The sequence below is a fragment of the Hippoglossus hippoglossus genome, chromosome 1 (assembly GCF_009819705.1).
Source record: "Hippoglossus hippoglossus isolate fHipHip1 chromosome 1, fHipHip1.pri, whole genome shotgun sequence".
Classification (NCBI taxonomy): Eukaryota; Metazoa; Chordata; class Actinopteri; order Pleuronectiformes; family Pleuronectidae; genus Hippoglossus; species Hippoglossus hippoglossus.
In genome coordinates this window covers 2,036,427-2,055,355 of record NC_047151.1, presented here as the reverse complement: position 1 = coordinate 2,055,355, position 18,929 = coordinate 2,036,427, and the positions used below count along the sequence as shown (strand labels likewise).

At 39.4% G+C, this 18,929-nt stretch overlaps 2 protein-coding genes across 2 annotated transcripts; one reads left to right on the top strand and one right to left on the bottom strand.

The window, feature by feature from the left end:
• Positions 1 to 155: 155 nt before the first annotated feature.
• LOC117776040 lies at positions 156 to 7,100 on the bottom strand. Its single transcript, XM_034609773.1, has 6 exons — positions 6,959 to 7,100; positions 3,551 to 3,635; positions 3,324 to 3,434; positions 3,067 to 3,123; positions 2,077 to 2,247; positions 156 to 1,737 (listed from the first exon to the last, which is right to left on the bottom strand). The coding sequence occupies exons 2-6, from the start codon at positions 3,629 to 3,631 to the stop codon at positions 1,630 to 1,632; spliced, it is 528 nt and encodes a 175-aa protein (XP_034465664.1). The 5' UTR covers positions 3,632 to 3,635; positions 6,959 to 7,100; the 3' UTR covers positions 156 to 1,629.
• Positions 6,940 to 18,807, top strand: tmem176 (transmembrane protein 176). The gene is made up of 8 exons (XM_034607584.1): positions 6,940 to 7,173; positions 7,219 to 7,331; positions 9,509 to 9,637; positions 11,647 to 11,757; positions 11,851 to 11,907; positions 14,818 to 14,964; positions 16,332 to 16,448; positions 17,658 to 18,807. The coding sequence occupies exons 1-8, from the start codon at positions 6,990 to 6,992 to the stop codon at positions 17,715 to 17,717; spliced, it is 918 nt and encodes a 305-aa protein (XP_034463475.1). The 5' UTR covers positions 6,940 to 6,989; the 3' UTR covers positions 17,718 to 18,807.
• Positions 18,808 to 18,929: the final 122 nt, after the last annotated feature.

Here is an 18,929-nt window from a genome sequence, read left to right as displayed (position 1 = left end):
GCTATGTGTGAAAAACATGCACAGATTCAGGGTAAGTTTACTGATTTACAGTGTTCAACTTTATCTTTTTTGACACACATTCATATTTCCCCCCATGAAAAGGTTAACTTTGAGAGAGGTGCTTTACATGCAAGTACAGATACCACACAATAAGCTATTACGTCTCAGAATTTAGTATAAGCATTTCAGTTTCAGATAAGGAGATTGGAAATTCAGAGACACAGTTGAAATAAAAATACATTTTCCAAGTTCTTATCCTCGTCTTTATCTTAACATAAAGAATCTGGATAAACATTTTTTTGTCCCTGTCTTTTCCTGTTCATTGGCCTAATATTTTTGGAAGACTCAGTTTGCATGAAAAATCTGCAAGAAAATGCATCTGTGTGGGGCTACTAGCTAATCCTGCCCATCATGGATGTCATCTAGTAAACCCTCTGCCTACTGTACGCTTGTTGTTGAATCCATAAAGCAAGTGTATACAACCTGTGCAGTACCATATTTCAAAGGCACCTCTGTGATCACAGTGGAGGATTAAGCAGCTTAATAGGCAGGAAGTTGATAGAGACCAAAAACAGAGCTCAAAGATAGGGGGCATTGGGTTTAGATTTAAACATAAATGATCATGTTGCTTTTCTTATATGTATATTCTGAACCCAAGTGGCAGACATCCTACTTGGAGTTGGTGTTTTTTGTCTGGACAGAAACAGGCTAGCTGTTTCCTCCTGGTTCCAGTCTTCATGCTAAACTAACTTTCTAACATCTGCTCCATGCACATTAACAGGTAGAAACATGAGAGTTGTCTCCTCATCTCAGCAAGAAAGCAAGTAAGTGTAGGCTATGTTCCACGGTGTCAAACAATTCCTTTTAAATAGTGTGTGACTTCTGGTAAAAATGCTGTTACAGGTTTCTCTTGATCATTAGGTAAAGTCAGAGACCGACAGCAGACAAACAATTTAAGTGACATAATTGAAATAACCCAACGGATACTTGATTTTGACGGCTGATGCTATTATCCGCATTTCAAAATATTTGCTTCTCAAATATACAGTAAAACCTAAAAACCAAAATATAAAACCATCACCATCATATGATTTTGGTAAAGACTCCCTAGATTTGACATTTGTTTGTTAATAATGAACTAGAGACATACTTGGGCCATTTTACACAGCGCGAGAATCAACTCAGCAGTGCTATCCAGTGGAGGAATTCTGTGATGGAGGCTGTTTCTAAATGATCCCAGCCCTAGTTGGTATTTCTGTTTTGTTCTATTATGTATAAACCAGCATATACATCAATACTAATATATGTGCAATAAGTAGATATTTGTCAATATAAAGATGCTATGAAAATAATCTTATTTTCACCTAGTGTGTGGGTGTTATACCTCATTGGTCACTAACTCGGCAAATAAGGCCACAACATGAGAGTTATTGTTGGTGGTTAAACTGATGACCTAACCTTTCTCTCATAGGGCTTAATAAGGTCCGTCATTCTCTGTGAGAGAATGTGATGTGCTGTGTCAAATAGAATTTGAGATTTATTGTCTTTTATGCTGACAGTGCTAACAAGACGTTATTCTCTACCTGCTGCTGCTGTTACACTCTGTGTGTGTGTGTGTGTGTGTGTGTGTTAGTCTTTTTTTAGCGCTTTGAGGGCAGAAACAGACAGAAGGCAGTGCAGGACCACTGCCACTATGTCATAGAGTAACAAGAGAAAAATCAAACTCCAGCAGAAAGCCTGTAGGAGACAAGAAATACATCAAACATTTAAGCACTGTGATGTGACTTAAGTGACATGATCCACAGTACAGTATGACTAGTTTATTCATTTCATATCTATATGTATTGGGACAAATATGAACCGAGAAGCTCCTTTTCTTTCAAATCATAAGTATGACCAGGATGATTTTACTGTTTCCATGCATCAGTTTATTTCTCCTTATCATCATCACCACACCGATCTCTTCATCTAGTTTAAGTTTAGTTTACTGGTCAGCTTATCTGTCTGTCCTATTATCTGCTTATGATCTCTCCTTTCCCTCTCCTTTTATTTACAAGAAGAAAAAAGAAGACTCACCGACAGGAGTTCCCCAGGACATCGATAATATTCTAGTCCGTAGTAATTGTATGAGGAATCGATCACACACACATCTTCGTTTTTCTCAAGGCTGAGGCTGTAACAGTACAGGCAGAAGGCAAGCAGGGTCCCCAGCAGGCCGAGCACATTACTGTAGGCACAACCTCGAAGCTGTGGAAGATCCATCACTGTGAGCTTTTCAGTCATACTGTACACTGACTACACATACTGACACTAATGTTCTTCATCCATCCATTTTCTACCACTTCACTTTGGTTGATAACAGGAAGAGCTGGAGCCAATACAAGCTGACAGTGTGAAATTACAGAAATACAAAGTAAATTATTATTTTATTTTTTTCAGCCAAATCCAAGTGAAGTAAATTGTGACCACTTCTTCAAATGTATAAAAACAACAGAAAATAAAACAGAAAATGCCTCCGTACTGCTCCTGTGGTGTCATCCAAGTTGTTTTGGATTTGGCTGCAACACTGTTTACCCCTGAAACTCCAGCAGTGTTTTGTGGACTCAAACACTTCACCCACCCCTCCATCTGCTCAGTGGTTAGTAGACAATAAGTGAATTTTCATTATTGGGTGAACTATCCCTTTAAGTTATGATTTGGTTGTAATATCATAATTTTGTATTATTAAATGATATCCTTTGACACTTGGGCTTATGTGAGATTTTATGGTTCAATACAGTTCTTTCTATTATCGTCTTTCATTTGTCTGTACACTTATTTACTTCTTACACCATTGCACATTTAAACTTTTTATACAGTTTAAGTTGAAAAATAACTAAATAAACAAAGAAAGACCAAATTGATCGGCCCAGACAACAAAAGACAAAACAACAGGTTTGAGAGGAAAATGTTCCCTCCCCTCCAGGAACCTGTTTTTAGACTGGATATACAGAAGGTAGTGATAACTGAGACGTGAGATCAAAATCTCCCACGAACCCTTTACATCAGCTTGCTATGAGAACTTACCATTTGTCTGCTGGGGTTCTTCACATTGGCCACTGTGAATGATCCTCCTGTCACAATCTGCAGTGCATGCACACACACACACACACACACACAAACACTTTATCTTGGTAGAATACATTTTTACACAAAAATAACCCTCCTCCAAGCATGGATAGATTTTGTTCTTTAAGGAAGATGGGAATTATTTATATAGACTTTGATTCTTCAGGCTAACTATACCAGCAGTCAGACTATAATAATCATCATGTGTTACGTACGAGAAGTCCTAAGACAACCGGCAGTATGAAGAGTTTTGGCAGAACATGATCAGCATACGCGAGTGGGACTGACAGCACAACCTGGAAGAGCCCCAAGAGGATGGTCACCACCTACAGACACAGATATATCTGGCATTACACCCATACTGAATAATAATTTATGGTAAATATGACTTAAATTCAAATGATGTTAACTCCATCCAGTCGGAGTAGTGTCCTGATCTTACCCCGGCAGTTTCAGGGTCAAACCAGGTGGAGAGGCGATGTAACGTGGCTCCAACTGTTGGCACTACTCCCTCTGAAGACATTTTACTGCAAAACAAGAAACTTAAGTCAGATACAACAGTAGATCTTGGTGAAGAGTTGTTTTCCACAAAACAGACAAGTGAACTCTGACTTTTCAAGACTCCCTCAAACATGTGACTACAAACCTCACTTGATCCCATCATGAGCAGAATGAAACTGTGTGTGCAAACCCCATGTAGTTCTCTAGCAAGATGGCAGCAGAGCATAGAGGGGCCGAGTCACAGAGAGGATGACAGTGCACATATAGCGGAAAGGAGGAAAACTTAATCGGTAATCAGGTTATGTGTAAACTACGACAAAGCAGCTTAGTTTACAGCTGAAGCCAAAGGAAAAATGTACCATAAATGTACACATTCAATATATATTGGTTCCTTTCAAAGAGTCTCCAGTAAAAAACAAACAAAAAAAGATTCAAGATTCTATATTAGAATATACAATGACATTGTGAGGGCACAGCCTTAGATTTAGAAAATGATATGAAATATTAGGAAATATAAATAACAAGAATTCTATACAAACATAGAAATATGCAAATATATATATATATATATAATCAGGTGTGAGCAGTGTGACAGCAGCAGATAGTGAGCACAGCACTGACAGCTTAAATATAACACAGTGGTTAAAATGGTGCCTGAGATTTATGTTGCAGTGAGAGAGGGGGGTTGACACGTGAGTGTAGTCATGATGTCTTCTTCTAAAATCTAAATCTAGTTATTTAGTTTATCGTGACAACCACAAAGTGATTGATGAATGACTACACTGACTGTTACTGTCAGTCATCTTCCCAACATCCGAAAACATCCTGTCTGAATAAAATATGGTGTTTTAATGAAATAATAGAGGGGACATGTGTGATGTAATGATGTGGAGCTACTAATTGCTGTGAAATGGTTTTCTTCAACACCACCATGTGGTACACGCGACTAATTGCAGTATGCAATATGATGGATAGATAACTACGGAAAGGTTCATTTCAATGAGTTAAATGAGTGCATGAAGGTAAATGCTCATTATTTGAGAATAATGCCTTAAAACTGGTAACATAAACGATAATGAGCGAGAAAGAGGGGGAAAAGACATGAGTAGATGTGAAGAACAACAGAGACAGACCACATGATCATGAGACACAGCACCGCTGGAGAGGGCAGAAGACAGTGGGAAGCCAGTAAAACTAAGTGGCATGTGTGTGGTGTTTGCGCAAGTGGATTGAGAAATAGTGAATAAAATGAGGTAGTGAAAGAGAGAAAAAAGGAAGAGAGAGAGGGAAAGGGAGAGAGGGTTCATCAAATCCACATGTCTCAACCCTCTTAGGAAAGACAGGAATGCTGCAGGATGAGAAGCAGATGTGGAGAGGAGGAGGAGGAGGAGGAGGAGGAGGAGAGAAAGAAAAGAGTCGAGGAGAGTGGGGGGGGGGGTGCAGGTTGATGATGAAATAAACAACTGACAAGGCCCAGTAAAAGTGTCAGGAACGGTTTCGTTTGTATTAGTCGAAGAACAAAGTCACTTCCTTCAGCTTATGCACACACTTTTTACTTCCCATTTCAGAAGAAACAGGTTGTTTAATAAGAGCATTTGGGGTTTTACTTCTGGTTTTCATGTGGAGCACTATACGTTTAACTAAAATGACTATATCAGAAGTAACAATATGTTCCATATGAGTATAAACACAAGGCAAACTTTTGTGTCACACATTAGTCTTGTGCAATAATGACAAGAGATGATATTTGAATATTCAGTTTTGTATATAAGTGGACAATATTTTGCATTGTAGTCTTATATTGCACTGGCTCGTTCATGTTAATAAGATATTAATTGTTGCTAGTTGCGCCAGTTTGGGGACATGAATCAAATAATGACAGAAATATTTTTGGTCGAACAGTTTGTATCTTGTTTCTTAGGTATTCAAAAGTTGTCAGAAACCAATTACACTAAATTGTAGTGTCTATACCATCTATATCATTGGTAGATCTGTAGATAAACATCTGTTAATTGTAGCTACAAACAATAACCTAGATGACACTATCCTCCTCTAAAATTAATCTCTGCAAGCACATAGGTCGCACAGCAACATTTAGCAAAACCCAACAAAACACAAATGTGTTTTCTGAAATGTGGTCGTGTTTTATAGAATCTGTGTATAAATGTTGTGATTTCTACACTATTGTGTTTTTTATAAAATTAAGTTGAATTTTCTGAGATGTACGTGTTTTGTCAAAGGTTGTGTTTTGACCTCAGAGCCAATGTAAAAGACAGGGTACATACAGTACAGGGTAAATAAGTACAGGGTACATAAAGGTACAGGCAGAGAGGTACAGGGTCAATACAGGTACAGAGAGAGGGTATATAGGTACAAGGTATATACAGGTACAGAAAGGGGGTATGTAAGTATGGGGTACATACAGGCACAAGGTATACACAGATACTGACAGCTGAATGCACACAGGTACACGTAATGAGAGCTTGTAAAGATTTCATGACCTGACAGACCTGTCTATATATTTTATAGTTAAAAATCAACCATTTATAAATCTACAAAATGATTCAGCATGACAATTTCAAGGTTGTCAATGTAGAGCCAAGATTTGTATTTGTAAAAATAGAGATTGCATGAATAAAATCTGTGACAATATTGGTGATGCTATACAAAGACAGTGAAAAATGTGTGATCAGATACATAAAGCAGAAAAACTGCATGAAAGGTTCATTGTGAAGCTCAAGTTACAAATATGATTGACAATAAGTGATCTGAATGTAATGTCCTCTCATTGGATAGTGCTTTACGACTGGATTGTCATTGTCCAATCAGATTTGGGGGTAAACACATTGTTAACATTAGTACTTGTAACTTGAGCCTTACACAGGGAACTTTCACTGCTGAGTTTTACACAGGGTTTGTCTGTGATTGTAGATGTTGACAAGAGCACCTCTTTTTCCACAGTTTCTCTGTGTGACCTCACCACTCATTTCTATTATTCTGAGATTTTATTCACACAGTATCTTTTGTGTAATTGTATTTCTACATGTGCACATGCTTCATCAAATGCAAATCATTTCTACACACACTTTCTATATTCTATAAGAATACAAATCATTAACACACATTTGTTTATTTTTAAGATTCACAAATAGAGAAGTATGTATTAACATCACTTCATCCGCTCAAAACGTTGAGCCTAGACAACAGGCATCACCAGTGAGGATACGTTTTACCACTTTAATCTGTCAGCAGCAATATCACAACAATAGTAAATGTGCCACTGTTGTACTTTCTGTAGGCCATCAACTGTGAACTCATCATAACAGTGTCATGTGAAGCTGCCACTTACCTCGACTGCAGCTTCTCAGGGATATACTGTGATGTGTGGATGGCAGCAGGAGGGTGCGAGCATCACATCGAGCAGAAAAACCGTCTGGATTCTATGTCCTGAAGATGAACTTTTCACGGTGAAAAATTCCCGACAACAAAACGTTTGCTGTAAACCAGCAGAGGAAGAGAAGGAGGAGCTCAGCTGGATCTCATCCACGTACGGACAATGTCCCCCCCCCCCCCCCCCCCCCCCCTCTCTCTCTCTCTCTCTCTCTCTCTCTCTCTCTCTCTCTCTCTCTCTCGTAGGGAGGTGCATTAAAAAACAACGAGTGGTCGACAGGATCCTACGGACGAGGACAACTTTACGTACATTTCTGCAGAGAAGAAAAAAGGTAGGACTGAGACATTGTGTGTTTTCTAATGATAAAGTCTGTTACATGGATGTCCTGATACTGGTGGAAGAGGGGCTGGTTCACCCACACACACACACAGAGCAGGGGCGCACAGAGCTGCGTTATTTTTCAACAATCCAAAACAGATGAGCTGCAAATTTACGCAACACTGTCAATCTGTGCGTAACGGGTAGAGATGGAATTTCCGGTTGAGTGTGGGCTGGCGGCTCCGGTGGACCACCGATAAAACATCAACACTCATCTGCTCCAGTTGTGACTTCTTTATGAAGCAGTGGACTGTTGCCTCCAACTCTGCAACAACAGCTGCTGAACACACTGGAGGGTCACTTCGGGTAATCCGGGACATTTCTTTGCATTTTAGATTTCTGCTGGACACATTAGATCAGCATATTATACCTTTCTGTAATCCTTAGGATGTTTTCGAACCACACCAGAAGAAATAAATGAGATATCATACTCCGAGGACACATGACAAAGCTTTTAGTGTTCCTTGTGCCAAAAAATAAAATTCTGCCTGAATTTGACAATCAAACTTCAGGAGGTCCCTAAATGCATATTTTCCCCATTTAGAGAACTCAAATGACTGTCCCAGATTACCCAAAGCATGCTGTCCCACATTATAAACTATATTTGAGAATGTACTACATGATAGAATCAGCCACAGTCCTGACAGAATCGAACATTATAAGAGGAGGATTTATAGCAGTTGTACTCGGCTCTTTATTTGATATCACAAGAGTTCAACTTAATTCATTTCACATATGAAATGAAATGCCTCACACATATTATCAATCACAATCAGGACTAAGGAAGCCATGTTAAGCATTCTGCTTACTTCCATCAGACTCATTAATACGTAATCTATTCATTTTAATACTATTCCTTTTTACACAGTGGTTTCCAAGTTGAATAGCAGTTCAGCTGGGTTCTCTCTGTGTGGAGCTATATCAGTATCAATATATCAGCCAATCTGGTGAACAATGCAGATTTCATGTCACTGGTAATTGCCAGTATGTTATCTGATATGACACTTGACTCCTCAATAGTTTTAGCGTTGTCCCTATATACTGGCACAGTTTGAACTTTAAGGTTGGGGTTTCACAAATTATCTGGAGAAAATGTAATATGAACATCAGAGGCTTCTTTTACATGAACGTTATAATCAGGATACCAGCAGGTGGAGTAAACCAAATACACCACAAATGTTATCTTGTTTGTCTTATTCTGTTCACCCACACCAATGGCTCAAGACTGATGGCCTCCACAAATACAATTGAATAGAATTGAATTGTTGACAATGTGTTGCAGGAACTTTGGGATCACTGTGGGAGAAGAGGCGCTGCCTTTACTCCCAACTTTGGGCTTTTACTTTTCAGATCTTTTACACACGCAAAAACCTACATGACACACTCAGTGGGGTAGTGGTGCCTGGAGAAGTGGGTATATGCTACTCTTAATTTATGCCACAGATTATTTTAAAGAAACCCATCCAGCAAAGGACAACCCTAGTGTGTTAATAACAGTGACATGTAAGACTAGTCTTATATATTGAGTTCACCCAAAAATAGGCCAATAGTATTTGCACATTGTCACATTATTTCTGATGTAGATTTTGCATCAATGCTGAACCACAGACTTTTGACTTGAAACTTTCAGATTTGCAACAGACAGTGTAGTCTCAAAATAATTTATGTAAAAATGTCAAGTTATTTGATTTATAACTAATGTAACATGATAGAAAAACTCTTCATTAAATCTAACTCTTAACATTGAACTTATGTAATAAAGTTACTTGAAATTTTCATCTGTAATTCAAATACAAGTAAGCATTGTAGGCAAAAGAAGGTTTTGTGGGTGCATTTAAAAATTAACACTATGGGACAAATGTTACCATATTATACTATTTTATAAATTACTCAACTGTGTGCGATTAGCATAGTTTACAAGGTTCTGCTATTAAAAAATGCTCACGGTGGCTGACATCTTCACCTGAAGTTGAGGGTTAAAAAAGCACAGTATGAACACTTTAATGTTGTTGGCCACACCCGTGCTTTTTCTGTATGTGATGGAGAAAGGTCGGCAGCTTTTGCAGATCTCAACAGCTGCAACATAAAGCTTTGTGATGACCCTGCAGTGAACTCTGCTGTCATCTCCAGGTGATGGCAGTGGCAGTCTCTAGGGATCTGACGGTGCAGGTGCTTGAGGATGCGAATGCTGTCAAGCTCACTGACAGACAGCAAGTCCTGCGCGCTGCCGTCCAGAGAGGAGAGCCCAAATGTCTGGGGGTGAGTCTAAAACTGTGTGTGTGTGTGTGTGCGTAGGTGGGGGGGTGGGGGGTTGGGGTGTGGAAGCCTCACATAGATAATTGGGCAGAGTAGGGGTCTGAATTTTTCTCTTCTCACAATTGTTGATTGTTCTGCAAAATGTATAAACCATGATCAGTGAATAACTTTCTATACAACCTTTTTTCCAGATGCATATAAGGTCACCATGACTTTAACCTTTGACCTCTGAAATCCAATCACTGAACCAAAGTGGAAAAAATTCCCTAAAGGCGATCTTTACGATGTCACATTTAAACAAAAACAGTTCCATGCAAAGAAAACACAGAAGAAGGAAAAACACAGGAAGACGATTTATATGCAAATGAAAGCGACAGAAATTATTAGCAAGTTTACTTTTTTGTCAAGAATAAAAGTGATTCAGGTGTAAAATATAAAATGCTTCTCAAACTCGATTAGAATCAATATAAAAAAAACTGACCTGATGTTTCATGGCCTGTGGCTAATTGTCTTCAACATTCCTCTAAAGTGTTCATGTTCAGGCAATTATTATGATTTAATGTTGATTTTCCTGCAAGTGGTTAGGACTAACAGGCTTTATAGTTCTCACACAAAAATGATCAGCACAACTCAGACAGTAGTACCCAGCACAACACAAGTGTCTTTGCTATTTTCAGGCTGATGCACTTATTTTCATTTGCTGCCATGTGAGCACACGTGGTCGTGTTAGTGTTAAAATGAGGGTTGGTTGGTCAGGTGCATTGTTAGCACATTGATATCTTGATATCTTGAGGCAGTGGAAAACAATAGCGCTTGCCTGATGTTCTTTCTTCAGTCATGAGTTATAAGTACAGAATAAGTACAGGTAAAACAAGAAATTAAAAATATAATTGAATGAAAAATAGGATAGTATGGATAGGAGTACTCAAATGCCGAATGAGTAGAATGCCCTTCCAAAAGCCATGATCTATTAGCTGAAGCTTAAAGCATAATTATTCAGGAGAAAACTAGTCAACATCCATCTTATAATTCTTCTGTGCTCTCTGCTGTTGCTAGCTTTCAAATGCATCTCCAATATTTATCCATGTTTTACCCAGCTTTCATAAGAATGCTTTTTAGGTTGGGTAGAAAATGATATCCATGTGTTCAGGTCCCCCATCACTATGGCAGTTAAATACCAGTGAGGCCATGTATGAGATGAAATCTGATTAAAAGTTTAGAGCATGTACTTCCAAGCATGTAATCTATCTCTTCGTAATGATTTGTTGCTCAAGTTGTGTCAGTATGTGACAGTAGCTGTGTTTTTTACTGGGTATATGGTGCCATTTTGGTGGATAAAGCAAATTACTGCTGAAAAAGATTTGACCCATTATGTTCACTCTCTGGTGTTCACAACTTTTTACACGTTGGTAATAATATATATGCAAATTTGTCCTACAAAAAGTTTGTAGAATTATGTCACTATGGTGAATGTGTTTGGTGTTTCAAGGTATGCATTCACTTAATATAGAGCTAGGAAATGTTTGGAGCATGAGCTATAAGGACTGAGCAGGGTCATAGTGACTGAACCTGTAATAAGAGATAAACAATGCAATGCTTAATACTGTGCACACACAGTGTTTCTGTGTAATTACATAAAAGTGGGTCTTCCGGGACTTTGCTCACTGGCCTTTTATCTTTTATGTTAGATAACTAGCATTAGTATGCAGCAGTGTGAGTATGTAATCAACCCCCAATGACCCTACCCCAGCTGTTACAGAAGTCTGTATTTAAAATTAGCATATTTCCTTAAACTCGTTGTCATTCTTTGATATAGTACAGTAAATCTATCACATATTGAGTTAGGGGATTATAAATACTACAAATCTCCAGGAAATGAATGTAAGTCCGTTGAAACACAGCTGTGTGTGTGTGTGTGTGTGTGTGTGTGTGTGTGTGTGTGTGTGTGTGTGTGTGTGTGTGTGTGTGTGTGTGTGTGTGTGTGTGTTTGCGTGCCTGCGTGTTTGTTCTAGGTGAGTCAGGTTATGCTGGGGCTGATGGTCATGTCCTACTCCATTCCTCTGCACGTCACTGAATTCACTGAGGTTGTCACCCTGGGAGTTCCCTGGTGGAGCGGCCTAATCGTAAGTTTGTGTGTGTGTCAACAATAATAATAATATAATAATTCTGATTTCATTGTAACCTTTTTATTTCTTTTTGGGGGTGTGTGCTGCCAGTTCATCACAGCAGGAGTTGTTGCAATCTACTTGGACAAACACTGCACCATGAAGACTGTGAGTCCATTGACGAAACATACACACACATGCATGCCTGTACACAAACACAGCCTACACCCACATTAATACTTTTGTTTTAAAACGCATCACTTTTGCTACGTTTATATCTCTAAAACTGTTGGAAACAAAGACAGACGCCCACATTCAAATCCTGATTGGTTCTGACTGTTCAAGACTCGACTATCAACGGTGAATACAAAGTGTTGCAAACACTTACTCTCAGTTCCACCTCGTCGTCGGTCCAAGAAAAGACATCCCTGCTCTTTCTTTACACCATCCCTGTTAGTCGTATTTTATGCAACTAAGCAACAAACTGCAAAGCATACAATGTGTTTCCTGTTAATAGTGACTAAATGGTCACGTGTTATGTGTTGGTATGGATGAAGATTATTTCTGATGCAGAGTTAAAACACTTGTCTGGACAGAGATGATTTTTGTTTTCAAACAGTGTTCATGGTGGAATCATATTATTGTGGATGTAGCCACAGTCTCGAAATCACCTCCTTCCAATATCAATGATGCGTCCTGAGTCTGTAAACACTTAGGTTTTAGCCCATATCCAAGGGGTCCAGGAACAACATACATCTGGATAATAAACACAGAAAAAAAGATTCACGTTTGTGATGGAAATTTGACCTGGTGAGACTTCTGAAATAAAGAGATTCAAGAATAATAGTCTTTTAAGAGGATTTTATTCCTTGCAAGGAAGGTCAGACAGTCATACAGTGTGCGATGAGCATTCTGCAGAGGGAATGACAAAGAAACAGTTGCAGGCATATGCTTTTTATGCAGATACAATGAAGAAATGTGTGTGTGTGAAGAGTTGAACTGTGTGTGTGTGTGTGTGTGTGTCTCCTCGAGGTCTTGGTGGGGGAGACAAGCATTCTGCAGATATGTGGCATCCTAATAGTTTCACACGGAGAAATGGTATGCATAAGCAGAGATAATACAAGCATGGTATAATGGTAACATTTTCCATGACACAATCAAGTAACTTAACTTTGTCACAAAACAGAAACGGGACACATATTTTAATCAGCTACAACTACTAGTGATGTCGTGGGCCACAGCAGCTGGGTAAATACATGAAATAGGCAGCAGCCAACATACAAGGGTTATGATAAGTTCATGGAGAGATTCACACACTCTCCTCTGACATAATACCTGTGATTGGATACATGGGAAATAATTATTAGCTGATCAGTGTCTCATTTGTCTGAAGCTTTACATTGTTTATTTTGAATGTATGTGATTGATGTAAGATAGATGTTTCAGTGCAGATAACTGATTGACAGGTCAGGTCAAGTTTATTCATTAAGAGACCCAGCATTCCCACCATGAGCAAGCACTTGGCTACAGAAAAAGGTACATTGTTGTGTCTGTTCTTAAACTGACAACTATCTGTCATATAAGCAAGAACTTATATCCAAACAGGATTTTGACCTTCCTTTGCTGATCCAAATGAACACAGTCCTATATGTGATCTGATATGGACTTAATGACTGAGCAAATGAAGAGTTGTGACAGAAACTGAGAGCGGCTTGTTGAAAAGAAGAGAAAAGTTGCCAGTTGATGGGTGAACTTAACAGAGTTAGTTACCACAGTAACTAAGTAACTATGTCATCTCTGTTTCTGAAACTGCAAATCAAGAGTTTCCCCTCAACTCAGGATTAACAGGATGAACAAACTGATGAACAAACCTGCTTCCTGGAAGTGTTTACCCCTAATGCAGGGGTCGGCAACCCGCGGCTCTGGAGCCGCATGCGGCTCTTCAGCCCCTCTGCAGTGGCTCACTGTAAAGTGTTGTGCATGAATTATATTTTTCGCCAACAATGAACTGAACAAATCAGTTTTCATATGATGAACATGAGTGACGTTCACTCCAACAAGAGTGAACGTCACTCACGTTCATTTTTTAAATCATCGTGAATCAGGACATCATGTGAAACACCAGGAGCGAGAGACACACACACACACACACACACACACACACACACACACACACACACACACACACACACACACACACACACACACACACAGAGAGAGAGAGGCCCCGGGGGCTCCGCCCCCACTCACTCGCTCAGAGCCACAAGCAGTGAGATCAGAGCTCGTTGATGTGAAGCATCCGGTAAGTGACCTTGTTGAAGAACAGTGGAAACAGTGAAAACACAGAGTTTCTCTGGTCACAGCTGCTCAGTGATCAGAGCAGAAGCTGCAGTTGGTTTGTACCGAGCTGGAGTTCCTGTGTCCTCATCCACTCTGACCTGCTCTCACTATAACTAATAAACACTCATCACTAGTTATCAGGACCTGATCAGTACATGAAGTAACTTAGTGTTTGTTTGATTCGCTCTAGAGTTTATGAGACTGCATTTAAACATCGGGAAAAATGACAATGACATTTTGTGCTCAGTACAACACGAGTAGTGACGCTCACAGTCAGGACTCACTGTTATAATGAACGGAGCGACACGCAGACATGATCCGACACCATCGATTCATAACCAAACATATGACCGGACGTTTGTCACCTAAATCATCCCAATAAAAAATGGAACAAATGAACGTGAACTAGTTCATTTTAGGAACTGTGAAGTTAGTTCAAAATTTGAAAAATGTAACTATGAACGTGAACTACTTAATTTTAATCTGCATGAACTTAACTCTGAACTAGTTCATTTTAAGTGTGAACTTGCACAACACTGAGTATAACTATATATAAAACTTTATAAGATGTGTTATCAAATATGTTTTGCGGCTCTAGACAAATTGTATTTGGTGGAAGAGGGGGCGAAATGACTCTTTTGATGGTAAAGGTTGCCGACCACTGCCCTAGTCCTACTGCAGCTGCTGCTCAGCTTAGTACTGCTACTTTTCTGCCACTTCTAATGTTTTGTGTTTCAGCTGCATTTGTGTTTGATGGTGAGTGTGGTGTCCACTGTGCTGTCAGTGGCGGCTGTGATCATCTACTCTGTGGACATCGACAAGAGCCCTGTGGTGACCTGCGTCAAGGTGGCAAAAGAAAACTGCACTGAGAAAGACTTCGCCCTGGTTGGTGTCAGCTTCATTTCATGTCATCATGCCTTCACCCAAAACAACACAACACAACAACAACAACAACAACTGAAAGCTTAGAAGTGTGTGTGAGGATGAGAGTTGGTCTGGTGGAAAGTTTGAACTAATACTGGGCTCCTCTGTGGCCTATGAAAAAACCTGTAGATTAGTAAAAGTAGGTCACGGACACAATTTATTGGGAGAATTTAGACTCAAAACAATGATGTACAAATGAAAAATACACGTAAATAACTAACTGGACACATGTAAAAGAACTTAAAGGTACAGTGTGTAGAATTCAGTGACATCTAGTGGTGAAGTTGCATGTTGCAGCTGAATACCCCTCACCTCACCCTCCCATTTCAAACATGAAGGAGAAGCTGGTGTAGCCTTCAGTTGTCATAAAACTCAAAAGGTGTTTTGTTTGTCCAGTTTGGGCTACTGTAAACATGGCGGCCTGCGTAGAGAGGACCTGCTCCTGATGTAAATATAAAGTTTAAAGGGCCCATTCTAGGGTAAAGAAAACCACAATTCGTCCAATTTAGGTGATCACACACTAGTGAAAACATCACTAGGATTATTTTATATTCAATTTCTGCCAATAGATCCCTTTCACCTAAATATCACACACTGAACCTTTAATAAACAGTGTGTGACAAATCCACACATCACAGCCTTATTTAATAGCAGTGTTGGTATTGTTTGTGTTCTAACCGAGGGAGCCTCTTTGTATCAATGAGGCTCATGACACTACAGAGCACATGTATGCATGTATGCGTGTGTGTATAGCTGCTTCCCAGCAGTGGGTGTATGTGTGAACGAAAATGTCAGAGTGAGGGCCTCCAGACTTTCTCCAGTCAGTCCTCTTGTATAAAGTCCGACGTAGCAGATATGAGTGCACAGCAGGAGATCCTCCGCAGGATTCACAGTGAGCGAGTGGGCGTGTTGATGAGGATCTAACAGGCGACAGACGCACAAATGGAAATAACTAAAAGAAAACAACTATCTCCGAATGACGAAGATTTTAAGAGAGTTTGTGGTGATACGGGCAGACGCCAATGTTGATGTGATGTAAACAAAAACACGTGAGCTCTACAGCGGAATTTATACATTTCATCCTGTCTCCGCCTGCTGCACCTCACCTGAACTCTCCGGAAATGTCTATGTTGTTGTGAACGTGTCTGAGTGGAGAATCTCCTGCTGCGTTGTGCATTTGTGAAAGGCAAACTCTAGAGAAAGTCCCGACTCAATTACCTGCACATCCTCAGGAGGTCATATCTGAAAAAAGGCTTGAGTGTGTGTGTGTGTGTGTGTGTGTTGCAATTACAGAAGTGAATGTGATTGCTGTGTGTCCTTTACCACAGAGGCTGAGCAGAGGACTGAAGTCATCCCTTCTTCTCTTCACTCTGGCACAAACAGCCATCTCTGCGGTTCTCAGCTTCCTTCTCTTCAGACAGAGGCGCAGCTTTGGACAGTACACTGTAAGATTCAAAGACTTCTTCTTTATTAGCAAAGACCTGACTAATCTACTCTACACAAATTCCTATCACAGAATGACACAACCTCACTGTGCTGTTCACCCTGCTGACACAGCTCTTATTACTTCCACTTTTATTACCACTTCTGATGTGACAGAGGGTTCTTGCTGTATTCAACAGGTTCATGTTGTTTTAATCATATTTTTACATGGCAGCATGACATGACATATACTTTTATATATTTTTGTATTACCCTGAATTAGTTGCTGTGTGAACTTCCAAATAGTGAAAGCCCTAACAAACTACACCACATAGAGCTTTTATAGAGCTCATATGAAACATCTGCTTCACTGAATACAAACAGCTGAGCCTCCTACTCAATTCAAAGGAAAAGGACAATCAGTTCTCTGTGGGATTCAGTGTGAGCAACAAAAAACAAACTCCAAAACAAAACCCATTTGTCTCTGTCTGTTGTGACACAGCTCATCACCAGTTGTAATAATGGTGCAGACACTGGTCAAAATGCAAAATCAGTCAGTCAATCTGTGTCTGCTGAAATTACAGCTGTTGTTTGTCGACATGATGTGTTTACTTCATTCATTTCTTTTAGATTTTATCAGCTAGCATTAGAGCGGCAAGACCCCTGCACACTTGTCATCCAACTTTTTTTTACAGTCGCTGACACTGACATAGCAGCACAAGGTTACACAAGCTTAACCTGTAACCTAGGTTACAACCTTGACCTGTAACCTAGACAGGGTGAAGAGACTATTTAATTGGTCAACATCCAATTAATCTCAATCAATTACAGCTAGTGGGTCAGTGAAACATGCAAATGCAGCACACTATTTAACATATATGAAGTATAAATTTCCATAATATATGAATGATGAGCGAATATTTATTTTGATAGAACATATTTCTTATAATAAGTTTGAACTAACAATGCTCTTGTAGAAAATGATTAGGCAATTGCAGCCTAGGGAAACCTGCCAGTGTGCAGCAGTATTAGCCTTGACTTTTAATACTAATCGGTCAGCCACTGGAGATGTGTCACTGTTCAGAAAACCCCTGTCTTCTCCCAAGTCCTCATTGTCACTGTCCCTGTCAGTGTACCTGAATGCATTTTAGGAAACTTAACTTTATGATTATGAGAGGAAATGTAAGCCCACCAAGGGGCTGACTCTCTTTCTCTCTCTTTGTCTTCCATAGTCTCTCTCTCACGCTGCTCCATCCACCCCCGAATCACTCATACCCCCAAACCTGCACTGATCAGTAGAGGTGAGGGATGACGTCTCATCAGGGCGACTGATCAGCTTTCATCATGTTGGGATGTTGATTGAACCAGGGGTGATGGATTACCTCTTGTTCACATTGTGTTTGTCTACTTGTCTGCCTGTGACTTATCCACTCTGCTACCTGAAATGTTGTGGAGCTCAGGAGCTTCTCTTTTCAAATGTCTCTTGTTTTTATTATTGTCAAGGTATGTTAGTATCTGAATATTAGATTTTTTGTACTCTTAAGCCAAATGATTCCAAACTTCAATCAACAACAGAGCTGCATTATGAAAATAAGAAATTATGAATAATAAAACCTATAAACATTGGCAGAATGTTTCAAATATGAGCCTTTATCAAATGAATGGAAGGGAACAGAGGAAAGGCAGAAAACACGTAGTCTGATCAAGAGACTTTGCTCTTGTGTTGTAAATCTTTTGTGGCCATGAAATGTGAACATTTATCCTGTGAAGTGAAGCAAACTGTGTGAGTGGAACAGGAAGCAAAGGGCAGCCATGTGTACAGAGCATTACAGGGGACTATGGCAGTTCCAGGCAAAAGGGGCCGTGTGTACCCTACATTGAACCAAACCGAGCCTTCCCCCAAGAAACACATGATACATGATGGACACTCTTCAATAAAACCACTCCAATTAAAGAGCTTTTAGCAGAAATGTATTGATACTGTATTGGCGGATTGATATTATAATGGTAGTAAGAGAGCTCTTCTCTGCAGAGGAAACACTTCCACTTTGTATAAGAGTAGATCATCTGTGTGTGTAACAAGCAGGTGAATACTGTCTTTATAAAAAGCTTTAAAATAACAGTAAAATACTCCACCACTGAATTCAGACCTGTTTTTTGTCGGTCAGTTTCACAATTACTTTGAGATAAACAATGTTCCTCACATCTGAAATAGATGTGTGAATGGCACAAAGTATACAGTATCGTGTGCACTGTTTGTTTTTTTCTGTATTCTTCGTTAACACAATGTTGAAATATGTTTATTAATTGTGTTCTAACTCTGATAAAGTTTGCATTATTTTATATAAAATAAAATCATATATACATATGGATTAAACCCATGGTCCTCGGAGATTAATTTTGTTCTATACAACTACAGTAAATGTGTGTGTGTGTGTGTGCTCACTTTTGTTACCTCTGGACCCTTTCCAGCATAAACACTGACCTTGTCAGGACCAGTAAAC

Excerpts from the sequence above, each read along its gene's own strand:
- LOC117776040 (XM_034609773.1), bottom strand. The coding sequence starts at position 3,631 with ATGTCTTCAGAGGGAGTAGTGCCAACAGTTGGAGCCACGTTACATCGC. Across the intron at positions 3,435-3,550 it reads TTGACCCTGAAACTGCCGGG|GTGGTGACCATCCTCTTGGG; the intron begins GTAAGATCAGGA and ends CTGTGTCTGTAG. Across the intron at positions 2,248-3,066 it reads AGAACCCCAGCAGACAAATG|CTTCGAGGTTGTGCCTACAG; the intron begins GTAAGTTCTCAT and ends GATCTTCCACAG.
- tmem176 (XM_034607584.1), top strand. The coding sequence starts at position 6,990 with ATGTGTGGATGGCAGCAGGAGGGTGCGAGCATCACATCGAGCAGAAAA. Across the intron at positions 7,174-7,218 it reads CACGTACGGACAATGTCCCC|CTCTCTCTCTCTCTCTCTCT; the intron begins CCCCCCCCCCCC and ends CTCTCTCTCTCT. Across the intron at positions 11,758-11,850 it reads CCTGGTGGAGCGGCCTAATC|TTCATCACAGCAGGAGTTGT; the intron begins GTAAGTTTGTGT and ends GTGTGCTGCCAG.